The sequence below is a fragment of the Patiria miniata genome, unplaced genomic scaffold (assembly GCF_015706575.1).
Source record: "Patiria miniata isolate m_02_andy unplaced genomic scaffold, ASM1570657v1 HiC_scaffold_29, whole genome shotgun sequence".
NCBI classification, from domain to species: Eukaryota; Metazoa; Echinodermata; class Asteroidea; order Valvatida; family Asterinidae; genus Patiria; species Patiria miniata.
In genome coordinates, this window is record NW_024037068.1 from 21,266,720 (window position 1) to 21,286,460 (window position 19,741).

General features: G+C 41.7%; 1 protein-coding gene across 1 annotated transcript; it reads right to left on the reverse strand.

Annotated features, from left to right (window-relative positions):
* Positions 1 to 309: 309 nt before the first annotated feature.
* On the reverse strand, positions 310 to 11,282 carry LOC119736027. The gene is made up of 2 exons (XM_038210014.1): positions 10,874 to 11,282; positions 310 to 3,400 (listed from the first exon to the last, which is right to left on the reverse strand). Exons 1-2 carry the CDS (start codon positions 10,992 to 10,994, stop codon positions 1,086 to 1,088), a joined length of 2,436 nt encoding a protein of 811 aa, XP_038065942.1. The 5' UTR covers positions 10,995 to 11,282; the 3' UTR covers positions 310 to 1,085.
* Positions 11,283 to 19,741: the final 8,459 nt, after the last annotated feature.

Here is a 19,741-nt window from a genome sequence, read left to right on the forward strand (position 1 = left end):
CAAAGAATCACTAAGGCATATAGGATCATGTGCTTTTCATGCATTGTGTTCGTTTCCGATAATAACTCCACTCCAAATCCAAAGACCAATGTTAAAAACCTAAACCTGTTGAAATTTCAACACAGTGGATCGATATTACACTTTTCGGGAAAACATTGCAAAACCGTGCATAACCTTTTGGTCACGAAACAAGATTTCGTCAGTAGCATAACTCTTTGTTTTAAAAAAATCAGTCAATAATTATTGACTGATCGTTGGAAATCGCTTATATTTCTTGGTTGCTTCTAAATGACAGCACGCCAGACGGAGAAAAATTCACGTGGTGGCTATCACCAGTTAGATCTTTAATGTAAGGTTTTTTTCAATTACAATTGGGATAACTTAAAATATTCCTATATCTGTGTCTTTAATTGGAGGAACCCTACACAACACAACACCTCCAGGAAACCAACTGCCCTCTATAGACCGTTTGCGCTGCAGCCACCTTGGAAGTGTGTGCTTCTGTTCAACATGGATACAGGCCTCGTGTGCGTTCATTGTTAAGGAATAAACATAACTAATTACACCAAGATGGCTGCTGAATGCAATCGCTCTATGGGTGCGTTCGAGTAGCTCACCCGGACCGACTCGGGAAAGGCAGACGGGTTAGCCACGACAGCCGGGCTAATCACATGCTCAAAATAACCGCGGGCTATCCACGAGCCGGGTCGGTGGTGGTTGACCCGGGTAAGCCCCGAGAATGACGTCAGACAATCGAACGGCACGGGGCTAACCCAGTTCGATCCGGGTGAGCTACTCGAGCCATGGAGCTATCCGTTTTATAGACTTTTTAGCGCCCCCTTGCGACGCCCATGGCTGCAACTCTAGAAATCATCTGTCCCGTGTTTAATGCCGAGTCGCACTTTATTACGTCCTAGCTCTGTGGTATATGCGCCGAAATACCATGCAGGTGGTTATTGCGTTCATGTCGGTAGTTCTCGTTTTTCCCATTCCTTTCACACCGCTGCAGCGGTTGAATTGAATGGATGCGAGACTGAAGACAAGAAGCTTTCGACATAAATGAGCTTTGCATAGCAGTTCGAGTATTATGTGAACATGTGGAACCAAAACCTCTCTAAATAATGCGCTTCTTCCTGGTTGGAGTATGTGCTAACGTAACCTAGTGCCTTCTGATACAACTCCAAAGGATGTTTATGAATCATGGCCTTAGTTGCTCCTAAACATGCGTTCCAACAGTACCTTATCCCTGGCTTAGGCGGAGGAGACCCCCACAGGTCCTGGTACACCTCACCAAGGGTCCGGTTCGCCCTCAGCATGGGAATATTTTTTTTCTTGAAACCGTCAAGGTACCACTGGGGAAAATTGATATTACCCCAGGCGGTGTACCAATTTCTGAGCCTTCGACAGGGCACACCCTTCTTGGCATTCGCGATAGTTTGCGGCACACTTTTAAAGCATCGTCCCCTGAAGTTGTCCCCCTGAAGAAAGACGGTCACATCGGCTAGCCGATCGTAGTAAGTGGTGATGTGAGTAAGATACACATGCGCCTCTCGGCCGACATTTTTAAGCCGTTCCCAAGAATAGAACTGGAATGGCGGACCCAGGTCGTTCCCATGAGAGTAGACGAGCGTGCGGTTGGCATAAAGCTTCAGCCAATCAAGATTCTCGTTATAATGAGCGATGACGATTTCATAATCCAAGGGGATGGTGCGATCCGTATTTTTCTTAGAGTTGGCAAGATTCGGATCAGGGTAAGTCAACTCCTGAACGTCGCTTAGGATCTTGTCCACGGCCTCGACCCCTTGCATGAAGGAATGATCTTGATTTGCAACCTCGTATCTCCAACCTCCAAACCGTCCACGGGAGTAGATGTCTTTGGTTTTCAGCCAAGGTTGTATCGTGTCAAGGAGCATATCTCTTTTAAGTGAAGGGACGGGGTATCCGTGGTCCAAGAGACGGTAGTGCTTGGAGACTACCATATCAGCAGTGATGAACCCGTACAACACTAAGGCTTGAATGGATTCTTTTATCAGGTTTTCCTTACTCCAATACGCTGGGTTAGAATTTTTCTGTGGTTCTGCTATTTCGCACATAAGCGACCAAAAAGCTCCCGATTTGGGTACATGGTCATCTGAATAATTGGAGAACATTGTTACACGATAAAACGGAGAATCAGAATCCGGGAAATACACCCAAGATTTATCAGCGAGGTCCTTGGGTAGGTGACCGGTGAGGCCGACGCCTACGATGTGAGTGTGTGTGTACACCAGTTGGGATGCGAGCTGCCGCATCTGCTCCAAAGATGTATCTTTGCTCTGCAAGGAGGATGTAAAGACGTCTAAGGGGACCGTCGAGAATAAGGTATCGTATTCTAAGGTGTAATGTGTCTTACTATCCGTTCCAGCCTCGACAGTGATAATTTTCCGGTCTATATCTATACCTGTTACTTTTTCGTGAAATCTGAACCAGTGGCTTGGAAGCATTCTTGCAACTGACTGCCAAATCCCACCAGTTCCATTATATTTGGGGAAACGGAAGAAACGGTTCGGTCCCCACTCGGAATCCTTGGCCTCTATCCCGTTATCCACCTCTTTAATCTTGGTCTTGATCTCTTCAATGTCTGGTACGGCAACCCGCTCACCAACCCAGGCTGAGTTCATTTCTTTGGTGTCAACTGTCCAAATTTTCCGGTTGTATTTCCTCATAAAGACGTCTGCCAGACCCACTCCGAATTTCTGCAGCAGCCACTCGTCAAAATTTTTGGGTTTACGGGTGATGGGATTTTTGGTAATCTCCTCTAATCCTTTCAGGCTTTTCTGCTGATCAATTTTATCCATGACGTGGATGTTGTTCTGAACTGGATAAGGAATGAATCTCCTCTTGTCATCTGATCCTTTCATGAAGGCAAATGACGCCCTGCGCCGGTAGTTCCACTCGGGTACTGCCATGTTCAGAACTCGATCGAAGTAAGTGTAGTGGGAGAATACGACATGAACTCCGACGTCCCAGAGAAAACCTTTTTCATCCCTGGTAGAAGAAGCAAGGCCTCCTGGTCTACCTAGCTCTTCCAGGATGGTGATCACGCTGTTGTTTTTGCCTTGACCGAGATCGTACAGTCTTTTAGCAGCGCCCAGAGCAGTGGGTCCGGAGCCGATGATGACGATTCGGTTCTGTTTCTTCGGTTCATGAGAGTTGTTTTTATCATCGGTTACAGATGGTGGACGGGGGACTGGGGTAGCATTTGGAACTGCATGGCTTCTGTCTTTCCCTGGTTCCTCGGCAGGTACCACGGTTATATATCCTTGATTCGATGTACGCTGGTCTCTTGCCGTCTTTGAAAAATTGGAATTTGAAGAATTGGACTTTGAAAAAATACTGTTGATTTTCGGCCGGGCATTTCCTGAAAGGATCAAAATAAAGACAAAATTAGTTTGCGGGAGAGGTTATCCAAAAGGCAACAGGTTGCAAACAAGTCGGTAATTATTAATGGACAATGATAAGCAAATTGAGGATGCACTGTGTTTATATTCAAACCTGACTTTGGCTTTCAAACCGGGTTACCGAAGACCTGAAGAGGTCCACAGGGTGCAGGAGGTGACGTTTTGTGGTCTTGCACACGTCCATACTAGGTTCCCCCCTCGGGAAAACAGGCTTAGAGGCATTTGGGGGTTACGTTTATCAGTCGCAAAATGAAGAGGAACATTCAAAGAAATCATGATAAAAAACAATTATGATAGGGTTGAAAGAGTGTTCACAGCGCGAGTAAAATAAGTTTTATTCCGAGTTTTCGTAACTATACACAGAAAACACAAAGTGAGTAATTTGACTCAATACATCAATACAAAAGAATGTCCACAGTAGGTATGAAAGGTAATGGACCGATCCAGTATAAAGCCCCGCCCACTGCGCACGTGGGCAAATTAACACGTGCTTCTCTCCAATGCCACACTGCATTTTCCTGCCGCGCGCATCATACGCGCGTGCACGCATGTCGGACTTTTGTGCACGCATGTCGGACATGAATCACGACTGTGATTGGTCAGAATACCATGGGGCGGCGCTTACTGGATCGGTCCATTAGGGTGTAGGCAAGAGTGTTATTAATTACAGTGTTTCATCAGCAGTGATAATTATTTTGACATGACCGACTTTCACCAGGGGGAGAACACCTTTTCCATTTTTTTACGGGGCATTATGTGGGAAATATTTGGGGAAATTGTGCCTTTGGTGATACAATCATGGCATTTGGCACACGGTTAGAGTTCAGCATTTTCAAAATGGCTGCTAGGTTATTCTACCTATACTTTCTCAAAGGACAAATCTGCGATGACCCTATAGCCAAATATATTTTTCTCATGACATACTTTTACTGTGTGCCGAATTCCATGCTTGTATCATCAAAGGCACAATCCCATCACCTATCTGCCGTACTATTTTGGGAGCGAATCTGTGTAAGCCTCTGATGTCTAATTCAAACGTGAATAATTTTGATATTGCTTGAAAACAAAATGGCAATTCTAGGAAAAATACATATGTTTTCGTGGTGAAACGCAGCACAGGGAAGCAGCTTTAAATATTTCAATACCAAGCAATGTTTCACTGTAGGCCTGTGCCTTCGGTACCATGCCAATGTGATTGACAAGGCCTGTTCTTTACCACAGCAATAGTCCAAAAAAGGAAACCATAATGGCAGGGCCAATTTGTCAATGAAGTTCTGCATCTAGCACCATCGAAATCTAGGATATGAAAGCTCAATTGATAAGCTTTTTCTTTTAGTACAAGAATCATTCAAATCACTCATGTACTTTTCAAGTTACGAATTCAAAACACAACCACCGTTTTAAAGTTCTGTCCACGAATCACAGAAAAAGGTAAGTGTTCTTTCAGCAAAACGAAAACAATTCACACAGGGATGTGTGTGAATTGCTTTCGTTTTGCTGAAAGAACACACAATTGTCAAACTGGAGACGAATGTTACCTTAAATATCAAATATAATGACCATCAAAGAGGAAAATGAATCATATGTATTTCAGGTATTTGTATCACATACATATTTATGATGTTGAATTATGCCATAACACCCCCTCCCCTCCGAAAAATACAAAAGAAACAGAACCCCTTCGGAAGTATATACAGTGCTCGAGGTATCGTCGTTTAATTACGACCAGTTACCATGCATACTGGTTTGTCAAGGATTCAAGAGTGCATGAAAATGGTTGAAAGCATTTCGTCTCATTAATGAGCCTCCTAGTATTATCTGAGAATAACAACCCATTGTAGTCCATATCGTGAACCGACCTTAATTTGACATCGTCCCGATGTTGTCAATATTTCACCAGGTGAGGTGAAAGGTTTCTACATTATAATTATAATTATAATTATACGAGGCTATTCATGCGAAAAACAAAATGGCCTCGGCGTTGCCATCGCAACCGTCAATGCCTGACATGGCAACGTATCATGTTGACCATAGCCAACACGCTCTTGGTTGTGGCAGACGAGTCAATATTCCCCAAATTGCTATTATACCAGTCTGTCCATTTTTCTCTTAATAGAGGGGTTTTCTTTTTGCCTGGCACTCTGACGGTTCGTAGCAATGAAAGGTTCTGAGTTCTAAACCGGTCTTTGAAATTGTATCTCTGATATTATTCGGCATGAAATAAGACTCGAATGTATTTTTCAATAGACCTTAGTTACGAGGAGGCCATTTTTGATCGTGTCCCCTGAATCTATTTTTTTTTTATTGCAAACTGTTGAATTGAATGGTGCCAGACTATTTTATGATTGGCGCGCATTCCACGCCTCACTTTCAAATTTTTTTTATATGTGGCTTATAAAACACTAGAACATGTTCAATCACACGTTGAACATACTCCATTTGTAACGAACTTTATTTTATTGCTTTATTTCATTTCATATACTCCCAAGTTCCAAAAAATGATGACTTAGCCTCGCTTTCAATTTAATATGGCCGACTCGTGCATAAAGTCTATTGCGTGAAGGGATAATTGTGTGTGGGGGGGGGGGGTCATAATGGCAACTGGCTTATTGCTTAAGAGGCGATGACATCTGGAGGGAAATAGTTTCCCAAACATCATTGGATATAAAGCCCCCATGATGGTTGCCTTAAACAAGAGTTGTAATTATCGGTTTTTGGAAGCGGGGTTATTTATCATTGGTGTCTAATTCATGTACTGGTCTGCACCCTCATGTGTTTACAATGAATGCGAATTCTAAATAGCAAACCGGGAATCACTAGTTCCAAAGAAATAAGGACACAACAACAACAACAACAACAACAACAACACTTCGGACAGCACTGTTTGTCCGTCAGAAGAGAGAATCATGGACAGTCTGTTGAATGATGACAAATGCCTCTCCTCGTTCTGATGGCAATTGTTTGCTCAGTAAATTGAAATGAATTGCATTGAAAGTAATGTGTATTGTTAGCTCTAACTTGGAACGGTTAGAAATTCGGGGATCAACTTGACATATACAAGTTGTCGTTGAATAATATTATTGTTTCCCCTTCCATGTCGCTGCTGCTCAGTTACCACTGCATTACCCATTTATCCGGGTTCAAGGTTCAGCAGGCATTTGAATCCGTAACGGTGTTCAGCATCGCACAGAGCCTCTTTCGTTTGTGTCGCACGATAACATGCAGTGAGCTATATCGTACCTGTGGGCGCCCGCCATAATCACTGCAATCATAAGTAATGAAGCATGTCCAGCGAAAATATATTTCCGTGATATATATTTTGTGAATTTGTTGGTTAGTTTTGGAAATGACTGGCCATAGTTTGCCAACCGCCACATCTGGCATGAAAAAAAGGCTTGGCATTTTTTTTTTCTGAACTTGCTTTGTTACAACTGCGCACAACGTTTTGCCTAAGGCGCAAGCTTTAGTCATGCAGTTAATTATAGCACAAATTTAATTCCGCTCGAAAGCAACAGACTACTAGACCGGGAGCCGGGGAGGGGGTCAGCCTAGCTGAAAAAAATAACCAATTTTCATGCATATAGCAATGATCCACATGCATACCAATGTAATGAAATCGACGTCTGCCGGGCACACTGTGGTGGGTATGGTCAGGAGGGCCATGAGAAAGGGGCCCCAAAATTGAGCTAGATCAGCTGGTGAGTTAACCCAATGAAACCTACTGGAAAATGCTGGGCCTAGTCCCAGGTATCATGCATGGCCACTGCCAGACATTTTCAGTGGTGGAAGGTGCCCGCCAGACATGAAAAACCTTTATAGGAGGGCCCCTCCCATTCCTTTTCGCTGATACAGTTGCAACGCGACGACATAGAAAAATGTAAAACCGGTTTTTATAAGTGCCTTAATGCTTGAAGAATATAAAAATGTAACTTACGAGTACTTTAAGATCAGACTAATTAACTTAAGAGCGACACCAATAGCATGGAGGGGGCGGGGCCGCCACCCCCTCCAAGCATATTTTCATTTATATCATCGCAACGCATTTTTTTAATCCTATCAAGTTTTCCTGGCATGTTTGCCAATGCCTTTTGGCTATTTTGTACCCATTTCTAACAAAAAAAAACACTGTTCTCATCAAATGTCTATTTCCCGAAACAAGTACCGGTAGGCTATTGACCAGGTTAGCAGTACATGTACATGTAAATTAGATTACACGTGCTGTGGTCGGAGCTTATTAAAAAAAAAAAAGGGTACGGATAATAAACACTTCAAAACTTACAAGAACAGGGTTTTTGCACCTTTTCCCCTGTTCAGTTATGCTTTAAAATACATTTGGACACAAGGTAAAACATTCTTACGTTATAACACTTGTTATTTTACCCTTTTGTGGGCGTGGCCTAAATATGTAAATCAGAGTGTGATTAAGAGCACTCTGATTCAAACGAGGCAAATTTGTAATTTTGCTGAAAAAGGCATGACAGTGGTACCGGTATGTATATAAAGAAACACGTGCCATGGGGGACACACGGGCATGTAGGGATGGATGGAAAAACATATATGAGAGAGATAAAGAGTAAGGAGGGGGAGATAAGAGGGTATTATGCTTGGGTGAGAATGGAGGGGGGGGGGAAATGCCCAATTATTAAGACTCCTATGATCCCACTTCTTGCCACTCTCTTTGTCCCCCGCCTGATGTCTCTCTCAACCCCCACCCCATATCGTTTATCCTCACCCAAGCAAATCTCTTTCGTTCGTTGCCGGTCATTTCTTCCCCATTTGATGTTCACCTGTGGATCCCTCCTCTACTCCAATAATCCCTCTTTTGTGTGCTGGCCCCATACATTTTCTTGCAAATGCCATTTTCCAGTGGGTTTCATTGAGTTCCTGCTCTATACAATACCGTACTTATTGGGCCGAGGACTTTGTCAAAGGAGCCAACGTGGCACGATCACGAAAAGAAAAGATGATCATGAACTATGAGGTCAACCGTTCACTGAATCGGTTGATACCGGGCAAGCATTGCGCCCAGGTAGGCCTGCATAATAGTGGGCCAGATAGGGGAAATATTCGGGGAAATTGTGCCCTTTTAATAACAAGCATGGCATTTGGCAGAGCATGTCCTAAGAATTGGGCTATCGGACATCGCAGACTTGTGGAATGGTATAGGTAGAATAACAAGCAATGGCGGCCATTTTCTTGTCATTGCTTGTTATTCTGCCTAGTGTGCCAAATGCCTTCATCAAACTTTAAGGCACAATCCTGCACCTATCTATCTGCCTTACTAACATGTTCATGGGCGGCGATCAAGGGGTCGAGGGGTGCCAAGGGGCAGTCCCATATACCCTTTATCCCTAAACAGAAAACTGAGTTTACATTTAAACAATGTATATTAACACCGTCGTGCTTGAATAAATCACGAAATTTACCTGAACATTTCAACATCATTTCATCATCAAAACTGCTGTAACAATCAATTACAGCGGGGATGTGAAAAATTCGACATAAAATTACAGAATCTTTTTACAGTGTATACGCATACGGACGTATACATGTACGCATGTGCATAACGAAGTCGCTGATTTGCTAATAGGTTTTCCCGGCCAAGTTAGCAGATGTGGCGGCCAAATTGGTGACCAAGCACCCATTTTCGCACGAATTTGAATGCACGTTGATATCAACATTAAATTACCTAAAAACACCAATCAATTTTATATTAAAAGCATGCAATTTCACATTTAAATCATGCAATTTCAACAATAGGGCATTCAAATTAAAATTGCACAAACGAGCATCCAAATTCGCCGGAGCTTCCAGCTGTGTAAGTTTGGTCATTCGAATTCACCATTAAGCAAGCATGTGTGTAAAGTAAGCAAAGTAATTCGAAATAGGTCCATGTCGTTCCGTTGTTTGTTAGAATAAGATGGAGTGCTTTTTGTTCCAATTTGGAAACATGGGCGTCACGAAGTGCGCGAAGTGTAAATTTAATGGGTTGGGGGGAATGTCCGTGCCCCCTTTAAACTGATAAATCGAGAATATGGTGGGAAATACAGGCATTTTTTTGGGGGGGGGGAATATGTTTTGCCCCCCTCTAGAAAAAATCCTGGGGACGCCCATGTTGGAAATATAGATATAAAAACCTCCAACAAGACTCTGCGACTACTCTGATCACCATGCAAACTGTTCGATTGAAGCACTAAAATATTAAATGGGCGTTACATGAGAATTCAAATGTAGACCCTGGTCGTTTGATCGAAACTTTCGATGGCAATGCCCAAGACTATCTTGAACTTGCAGACAAGCTTGCCATAAACAGATCTACTGACAGGTCAATTGTAGCAACGTATCTCAGATCTGGCAGACAGAAAAACCTGCCTAGAGGAGGGGCCAGAAAAACAAAAATGGACCACGACATGAAGCAGAAGAAAAAAAAATTAAAGGGTGAAAGAAATGAAAAGACTCGCATCGTCTACTTTCGTTTACTTTTATTTTGAATGCAAAAAGTGCTAAATAGAATGCGCGGAAATGAAAACGAAAACAAGAATCTGATGCAAATAACCCCCAACCAAACCGACTGCTAAATTGAATGATCACTTAAACCGAATGACATACCTTCAATTTAGGATGTGTTAAACATGAAAATGTCGGGTTTTAAAACGAATTTGAACGCCTGAAATCTACTACGAACCACGGGAATGACAGCAGGACGCTAAGTCGCTTCAAATTGGCCACTATCAAGATGAATTCGAATGCTATTTTTGGGAAATTGGCCGGGAAAACCTAAACTAGCTAATCAAAGTTTATATTATTTTAAAGCCTATGATCTTGTTTATGATTGGTGAAAATATAAAAAAAAATCCATCTGCGCAAACCAGAGTTATCGTTGATTTTGTAAGGCTATATTTTTTCCTCCTGCACAATTAGAATCCTGTAGTTAAGCTTTAATAGGCCAATTCATTTCAGCTGTCAAAGAAGATTGCATGTTCATTGTCCTTTCAAAATCTTTGTCAAAGACTAAACACCTGGTATTGTCACCTGGTAAGTGGTATTAGTTTTGACTATTATATGTGCCCAAAATTCACGTGCATTCCTATGAGAATTGTTTTCGTTTTGCTGAAAGAACACTTACCTTTTTGTGATCCGTGGACAGAACTAAACGGTGTTTGTGTTCAAAATTCAAACTTGAATAGGACATGGGTGATAATGATTTGAATGATTCTTGTACTAAAAGAAAGCTGATTTGAATGATTCTTGTACTAAAAGAAAGCTCATTGAGTGGGCTTTCATATCCTAGATTTTGAAAGTGCTGCAGGCAAAACTTCATTCAAACAGTGGACCTGCCATTTGGGTTTCGCTTTCAGTGTTTTTACTCACCCTGCTGCCATGTACAATCGAAACACGGCGAAAAACTAACAATATTATTTGAATGGAATTACCTGGACCAATGCCTGTGGAGAATCCGACGTCCAGCTTCCAGGCGATCTCAGTCGTCAGAACGATTAAGAATACCACCAACAAGACGAAGAGACGAAAACTAGTGTTCATGTTGAGTACCATCGTCGTTTCGTTTCACGTTTATCTCCAATGCTCGAAGAACAGTGTTAAGCAGTACAGCGATTCCATGTGACGCTACTTATTTGCACATAATGCATTTGGCAATGGCCTCCGGGTTCTATTTTATGCAGCTATTCTATTGCAGTGAAATAGTGGCTCCAATAGAATATCGTATTGACGAGGTCACACGTACCTTGAATAGGCAACAGGGGGCGTAGCACGGTCAGTTTTATTATTTTGACCGTGTACTTCAGTCTAACTCCATCGGCGCGGCTGGTATATTATAATCGGCCGGGTTGCGACAAATCTAACGACTTGACGATTACGTTCGCGCACCGTCATTCATATATGCAAGCAGCGCAATACATATGCAGTGCATTTTTGCGGTGAGATCCAATCGCGCACCGCTATGCAAATGATGACTCATTCATTCCGATACGTCAGGGACATGTTTGCAGATCCGGCGACATTTTAATGATCAATACACTCAGCTTGGTCAATTGTGTATAGAAATAAAATGTATCATTGTGATATACTTGATTTATTTGAGTCGTGTATGCCCCATAATGAATTTTGTAATGTTACACAACTCAAAGTACAAACCCTCGAAGTAATGAGAAAGATCTTCCGTGGCGGCCTAGAATGCACTCTGGAATCTGAACCAGTAATTAAGAGTGCTCGCATAGAATTCCGCTAGCGATTCAAAATACTCCCATTAATCTTGCTGCGCCATGTTGTTTCCCATCATGCCTTGCGTGATCTTAAAACTTGGAATTGTCTAATTCAAATGTGTCAAATAGTGGCACATTAGGACTGCAGTCGATGTATCTAACGCGCAACGCAGTGCTTAAAATGTTTTTGGGTTTTTTTATCAATCCTTTCAAACATGAGGTTTCGACGTCGAGTAATTTAGCGAGGATTTGTATCGTACCTCTCTCGTCCCTTTACTGCCGAAAATACAGGGTCTTTGGGCGGAAACGAGGCTACCATAATCCATATCGTACAGGCATCGCGCAGTTTTGAAACAACGGCCGGGCATAAAACCTAGACACGCTTGGCGCGAAGACCCGATATAAGAAAGCGCCCGCTGATTGGTCAAAATCTAAAGTGCATTCGAATTTACCAATCAAACATTATGTTAGTCCTGATTTGGGAATGAAATGACGTCACGATTTAGTAAAGTCGACTCCGATTGGCTGAGGCGCGGGATCGCATAAATCGGCATGCTTACATAATATCAGACGTTAGAAGAGACTGGGCTCCGTGGACAACGGGTGCTACTCAGACTAGGGTTGGGCTGGGATGGGTTAGGAAAGCATTGCGATGGGATGTCGTGGGTTGGGATGTAATACGATGTAATTGGTAGTCTCGGTTCTCGACGCTCCTTGTGTTTTTATTCGACGAGCGCACAATCAACCCACCCAAAACCATTATCACGAACCATCGCTGATAGAGGGCGGTATCACACACAGACCGCTATCAGCCACGAACCGCTATCACACACGAACCGCTATCACAGGAGCCGTGATAGCGGTTCGTGTGTCGGACCCTGTTAAATTTCAAGTGGAACCATTTTAAAAATTTGGTCCGACAAGTTGTTTGTCCCATTCCCACGGTGTGTGGTTGGAATTCTTAGTAAGCGGGCCTCCTCCGCGCTGACCACGTCCTGTTCAGAAGGACATCTGAGACATTGCGTCACTCCACGGATCTAAGTTTTTCCTTCCAAAGTTCGCAGTGTCCATTGTTTCAATTCAAGGAAGTTCGATCACGTTGACCATTGAGTCATAAAAGGAGGACCAGATTGGTCAATCCCAAGCTGGCCACGTTCCCTCAAGAATGTTAGCCCATACTCCTTTTCTGATTGACTTTTCCGAAGATGATATCATTATTTTAGCTTTTTGACCAATTGGAAAGTTTTCCCAAACCTGTCCGAGCGCGTGATCAGTAGGGGTTTTTAAACCCTTGCTCCACCTCAATTCTTCAGAAGCGAAGAAGACCTCGATGCGAGAATATCTTAGAGTGCTACCCTTTGCACTTTTGATAAGTTAGCCTAAGAACGATTGCGGACTTCCCTAAGTCATTTTCTCGTGAGAGACGTTCCTAACACTTTCCCTCGCATCATTTGCAAACGTGCTCTGTTGATACAGAACACCGAGTCCCCAGGTCACGCTTTGAGGAGTCGACCCGGTTCGATTCTTCGCCCGGCCTGTTCCTGCTTCTCACCACCACCTCTCTCCGTCTGGACCACCGTTCGCTGGACTTCGCCTGGACGCTGCTGCTTTACCCGGACCCCATCCGAGTACGACACCGCATCGGCAATCAAGACGAGCTTCGCGACGCTTTGGACCCAGCTAAGACCTTATAATTATACATATTGTATAAAATTCATTGTTGCATTTGTATGTTGTATTCATTGATGTTTGCTATAATTCCTTGTGTTGATGTTTCAGTGGTTTGACTTCATTGCGCTTGTTGTATTTATTCATGCTGAACCTATGCATGCCTGTTGACTTCTGACTTACACAAAATTTGAAGTTTGTTGACCTTGAGTACTTTGCAAATTCTTTTCTTTGGATTCAGATGATCTGAGATTTTGCATATTGTTTTCACATCCTTTGATATTCTTGGTCTTTTCAATTAACTTTTGTTGCAATTGTTCAGATTTTTCCATTGTTTGGATTGCATTGTTGTTTCGAACCGTTACACCACTGAAAAGTCACACGTATGATATTTTGAATTTTTGGTGATTCTTTTATAATTGATTCTTGACCAATCACTGTGAACATTGATGATTTATGATGTGTTGATGAAATAATAACAGAGTGAATTTCTCGAAGAAAGGACCAACTTTAATTTCTGCTATCTGTGTGATTTTTATTCTGAGCAAAGTTCCGTCATTTAACAACGAACTGACATAGGTCCTCAAACAAAGCTTGAGATTAACCTGTGACACGTGTATATGGTGGTTCGTGGATGATAGCAACCTCGTCCCCAGGGTGTCGAGCAGTACGCGCCCATCACTACCTGCTCTCTCACCCTGGTATTGGATCATTTGCATATGTGCAAGATTTGTGAACACGTATGCAAATGAGGAACAGTCTGGTGCCTGGATATGCGTTACACATTAGCGTTTGTTTTTGTGTGCGGGGTCTGGGGTAAAAACAGTCAATTCGTCGCAGCGCGAGCATGGCGTGTGTTACGAAAACACGATTTATTTAAATAAACTGTGACGATCTTATTGAGACAACATGCTGTATCATATTTCATATTAATATGAACAAATAGGAAAGGAAATTAGTATTTTCGAGAAGGCGTGGACGAATGATCGCGAAAACACGTACTGCACGTTGTGAATAACAACACCAAGTACACGATATAAATCCATTTCTAGCCAAGTGCGGTATCGAATCAGGATACAGGAAGAAAGTTTCCTATCCAGGGCTTACTATTGGAAGCGTGCAGGAAATAAAGTAAGCACTGGGGACGAGGTTGGGCTGATAGCGGTCTGTGTGTGATACCGCCCTCTATCAGCGATGGTTCGTGATAATAGTTTTGAGTGGCATGGGTTGATTGTGCGCTCGTCGAATAAAAAACACAAGGAGCGTCGAGAACCGAGACTATGTAATTGGATGGAATGGGACGAGAATTGCATGGGTCCTGATTAGACTACGTGGAATAGCATGAGAAGGGTTTGCCCCCGCTCAATGTTAGTCTCTCGTTGCGCGGTGTGTTCTCCATCAGCTGGAGAGAACAACATTGACGGGGGGAGCGGGGCAGTGGGTGACCGTGGGAGGCTAAGGTTATTTCCAAGTGTCCCAACAATTTTTGCCGGGACTGTAGGCTATGAGGAAGCATTAAAACAAGGGGATGCACTCAAAATCTGCGGGATGTTAACGAAAGCTCACAATAATTAAGGACACAAATTGAAACGAACAATTTCCATTATTTACTCTTTATTATACCTCACTCTCGTCAGCCTTTAACCAGATACTATACGGTTGATTCTGGAGGTTTTCACCTTTCAAACACCTCAAACAAGGACAGAATCTGAGGGGGGATTCCAATGTTCGTACTCCATGGGTGCGTTCGAGCGTGTTACTCTTGCTACTCCCGAGTGCAGGAAAATGTTGCGTGCACATGACGGAGAGCGTTTTTTGCTCACTCGCGGCATAAGTATGAGCTGCCAATACGGCATAAATTTTAATCCGTGGTTGGCAACAGAAATTGGTGGTGTTGGTTGGTTATTTTGTATTCCCAACAACCAAATGATAATGTTTGAAACGAGTACAATTTATTTTGGCAACGTTGACTTTCCAACGTTGACAACCCGTGATTGGCAAAAATTGGTGGGCTTGCTTGCGCTTCTTGCTTGCAAAAGATTTCTTGAGCGCATGCCCCCGGCCGCCCATGTGCGCATAAAATTCGTCAATCGTACCACGATCTGACCTATCTGAATTTTTGACGAATTTGGGTTTTTAGCATATTCTGGTTATGCATGATGAAATCTTTATTTTCTAAAAATTTCAAATTCATAAGTGGCCTTATTAGCTAATTAAGCTGATTCAGCTAATTAAAAATGATGACCTATCGCTACAAAATGCTAAATTATCATTTCACGAACTGACGCATCGAGATAGGTCACTTCGTGAAACGCGTTAACAACGCGGTCAGTTTTCCACGAAGTGACTTATAGAGTCTGGTACCTGGACTTAATGTGGTCCATATCACTTTCTTATGAAATCGAGTTACTAGGGGCCAGTCTTTAGCGTTATCAGAAACAATGGCGGCGTACACATGTCGTTTAATGGCTGAACGAAACTAGCAAGTTTCAACCGAGTTTCTGATTCTGTAAACGTCTGTATATTCCTTCTGTATTTTGACACTCGTATTGCAATATGATTGTGTTGGGCTTTGTCTAAATACATGTCTTGCAGAGACTCGTGTGTATGATAGCACAAAAATCCTACACTAATTAGCCTATTGGTGTACTCTGTAGTGTAGACGGTAGTGGGTAGTCATAATCAATCAGAATAACACTTGAGTGGGGTTCGATTCTACGGTGGCCCTGGAACGACATTTTAATATTGACTTTTTTAATGTGAACCTTGTATAAACCTCTTAATATTGACGTTGTACCTTCGCAATATGCACGTTGCACGTAGCTTAATATCGCATTGTGGAAGTTGTTCCTTCTTAATGTGAATGTTCCAACTTGTTAATATTCACGTTCGATCTTGTCAATGTACACCATCGGAAATCTCTCGTAACTATGATTAAAAACACAAAAAAATCTGAATAGGGCTTGAAGAATGTAAAGTATTATGATAACAGCCTTCTTAACGTGATCACAGAACACTGTTTTGCATTATTGTAATTGACGTAGAGTATACCGTCAAGAAATTAATTAGTCTCATGAATTGAACACATCTTTTCTAGTGAAACAGCGCTCATTAGCCTGAACATGAATTATAAATTGTTATGTTTTGGATATCAGATTAAAGCTTAGAGGTTTTTCTTTCATTAAATACTGAAAAGAAAAACATGAAAACAGCAAATTGGGTTACTGAGAAAATGCAAGTTATGTAACACAACTCCTTTATGGTCCATTCCAATGGCATTACCACAGTTAAGGGAATTACACTGTACCAATTTTGTGCATGAAATACGTGTAGCGCATTGTGTCCTAATCCTTACAAACAACACGGCACATGACAAGAGTACGAATGAATTTGATGGAAATACCTTTTGTTTTCCACCCGAACGGGTATCTTATCCTTTTAGTCCTATTTTAAACCTTTTCAGCATCATAAATATGTCCAAAGACTAAAGATATTGCACAATAAATGAAAGACATATTAAAATAAAGGTTTCTTAACTGTGGTAATGTCATTGAAATGGACCAGGAGTGGTGTTACTTAATTTGCATTTTCTCAGCTACGCAATCTACTGTTTTTATGACTTTTTCAGTATACAAGAGAAAAAACTCTCAGCTTGTATCTCATATTCAAAACTTAAAAATTCATAGATCACGTTTTTGAAAAAAAGGGACAAATGTTTCAGGGTTGCATTTGTTTGGGTCACCTGTATATAGTAAGCAATCATAGACACCGATATTTTGCCATCGGGAGACGAATATATCTTTAATTTCAAAAATGTATGTTTTGGTTTACATCTTGACAGGTTTTCTTTTTCTATGTATAGCCATCCATGCAACATTTTCTGGAAAGAAATGTAATCTACACCGTATAGATTACCTTTCTTTCCAGAAAATGTTCCAATTCTAGTCTAACCCCATCCTGTTATTCAACCACATCATATTGGGTTACACGTCCTCATCTGTAATTGGTCAGGTTTCGAGGAAGAGGCCAACATCGAAAGCGAAACGACAAAACATTTCCGGAAATATTTCCGAGTAAATACCTAGGATCAATGCAGGCTTATAATTGACACCGTTCGCATACATCTATATATTCCCTTTAGTGTCGTTACGTTACAAGTCGTTTGGTCTAGCTTATTCACCAGCGAGTGTTGCTGGCCGAGTATATATTTATATCTGTGATAATTCACTTGATCACGCACTGACGACAAAGACGAGTCTGCAACGGACAGCTCCAGTTGAGATGAGATATTACGGAACCCAGCCAGAGGACGCTGTCAACAGTTATGTTGTCTTAAGAACTTTGGCAGCGCTACCCAGGAGATTTCAGGCATATACTCCGCGCACGCATTACCTTGTCAATACAGAATAAAATACAGCATCCAGCCTCGGGCAAAGACTACGGTATAGGTCTCGATCAGTTAAGTTTACATGTAAAATTAAAAACTCAGTGGTTCTTGATGAACACTTTTTTTTTCTCTGTGTGGTTGAAATAATTATATAGTTAACCACTATTTTGTATACGATTTTGAGCGAACTTTACAGTTGCGATAACTTGGCTCATGTGGACATCTGAATGTCTGCAAGCGTGTACACTTCCCGCTTGCATGCGGTTTCCACTGTGTCAGTTCATGTCAGCAGTGCTGCAACTCCACGATGCTCGGCAACTTACAGCGCCCCTATCATAATATTTATGGAAACTCCCTGTTTTACAATATTTCAATTAATATGCGCACACAGTGATCAACAATAGGTGTGAAATATATCAGAGAGCCTTGATTCATGATAAAAATCACTACAAGGTAGACCAGGTTAAGTGACATTAAACAGCTGTCAGATTGAAACTCCATCATAACTGGTTGTTTAACTATAGGGCTTGACAAGGACTTCGTACTTTTTAGAATGCATGATTCACATTGCGAAGGAGGACGGTTCAACAATGATATTAACAAGATACAAGGTCAAACGTTCACAATGCGAAGGTACATGGTTCATATTACGAAGAAGCAAGGTGCAACGTTGACATCAAGCATGATCAATGGTGTACATTGACAAGTTCGAACGTGAACATTAACAAGTTGGAACATTCACATTAAGAAGGAACAACTTCCACAATGCGATATTAAGCTACGTGCAACGTGCATATTGCGAAGGTACAACGTCAATATTAAGAAGTTACAAGGTTCATATTAAAAAGGTCAATATTAAAATGTCGTTCCAGGGCCACCGTACGATACCGAACTAATGCTTTTTAATGACATCTCGGTTGATATTTACGTTGATTCACTGACTGTCAGTAACAATGATATTAACAAGATACAAGGTCAAACGTTCACAATGCGAAGGTACATGGTTCATATTACGAAGAAGCAAGGTGCAACGTTGACATCAAGCATGATCAATGGTGTACATTGACAAGTTCGAACGTGAACATTAACAAGTTGGAACATTCACATTAAGAAGGAACAACTTCCACAATGCGATATTAAGCTACGTGCAACGTGCATATTGCGAAGGTACAACGTCAATATTAAGAAGTTACAAGGTTCATATTAAAAAGGTCAATATTAAAATGTCGTTCCAGGGCCACCGTACGATACCGAACTAATGCTTTTTAATGACATCTCGGTTGATATTTACGTTGATTCACTGACTGTCCTTTCGGGAAAATATTTATTCAATAAAAGGGCCAAACTAAGGTTGCTTTTTGAATATTATGATTCGTGATTGGTTTGGTTTGTTTGTGTTACAGAATGTGGATGTCTCAGTGGATAATTGCAGCCAAAAGTTTATACAGATCACCATTCGTCTACATAATTGTATGAAGTTTTGAAAACGCTTCCTTGAAAGGAAAGTGATCGATTCCTGGAGCATGAATGTAAGCAATTTTTTTAACATAAAGGTTATTATTTAACCTTTCATACTTTTGCTGCTTATTATTTTGGTTTTATACTGCCCGGCTCAGATCAAAAAGAGCATTGCGTCTGTTCTTCGTTGTCACGCTTTGTGCTTCGTTTCTCTCTTTTTAAATGTTGATTTAGTACTCCAGTCTTGCTACAATTCTAAAGTCAATGCAGATAACAAAAAGAATATAAATGGGGTGAACTGCAAAAAAAGTTAAATTCATTGGCTATGATTTGTTTTATTCAGGGGCTGATTCGGGATTTTTCGCAGGGGGGGGGGGTCATCTGCCCAAAAAAATTTGAAATTTGAATTTTTTTTCCGGGCACTTGGCCTCCGAAAATCAATAGGGGGGGGGGGGGGGGGGCTCATACAATAATTTCAATGGGGGCGCTGTTCAAATCCGACAATTCGTAACACTATATTACAGATATAGATCAGTGTACAAATAACCCTTAACCAAGCTGGCTTT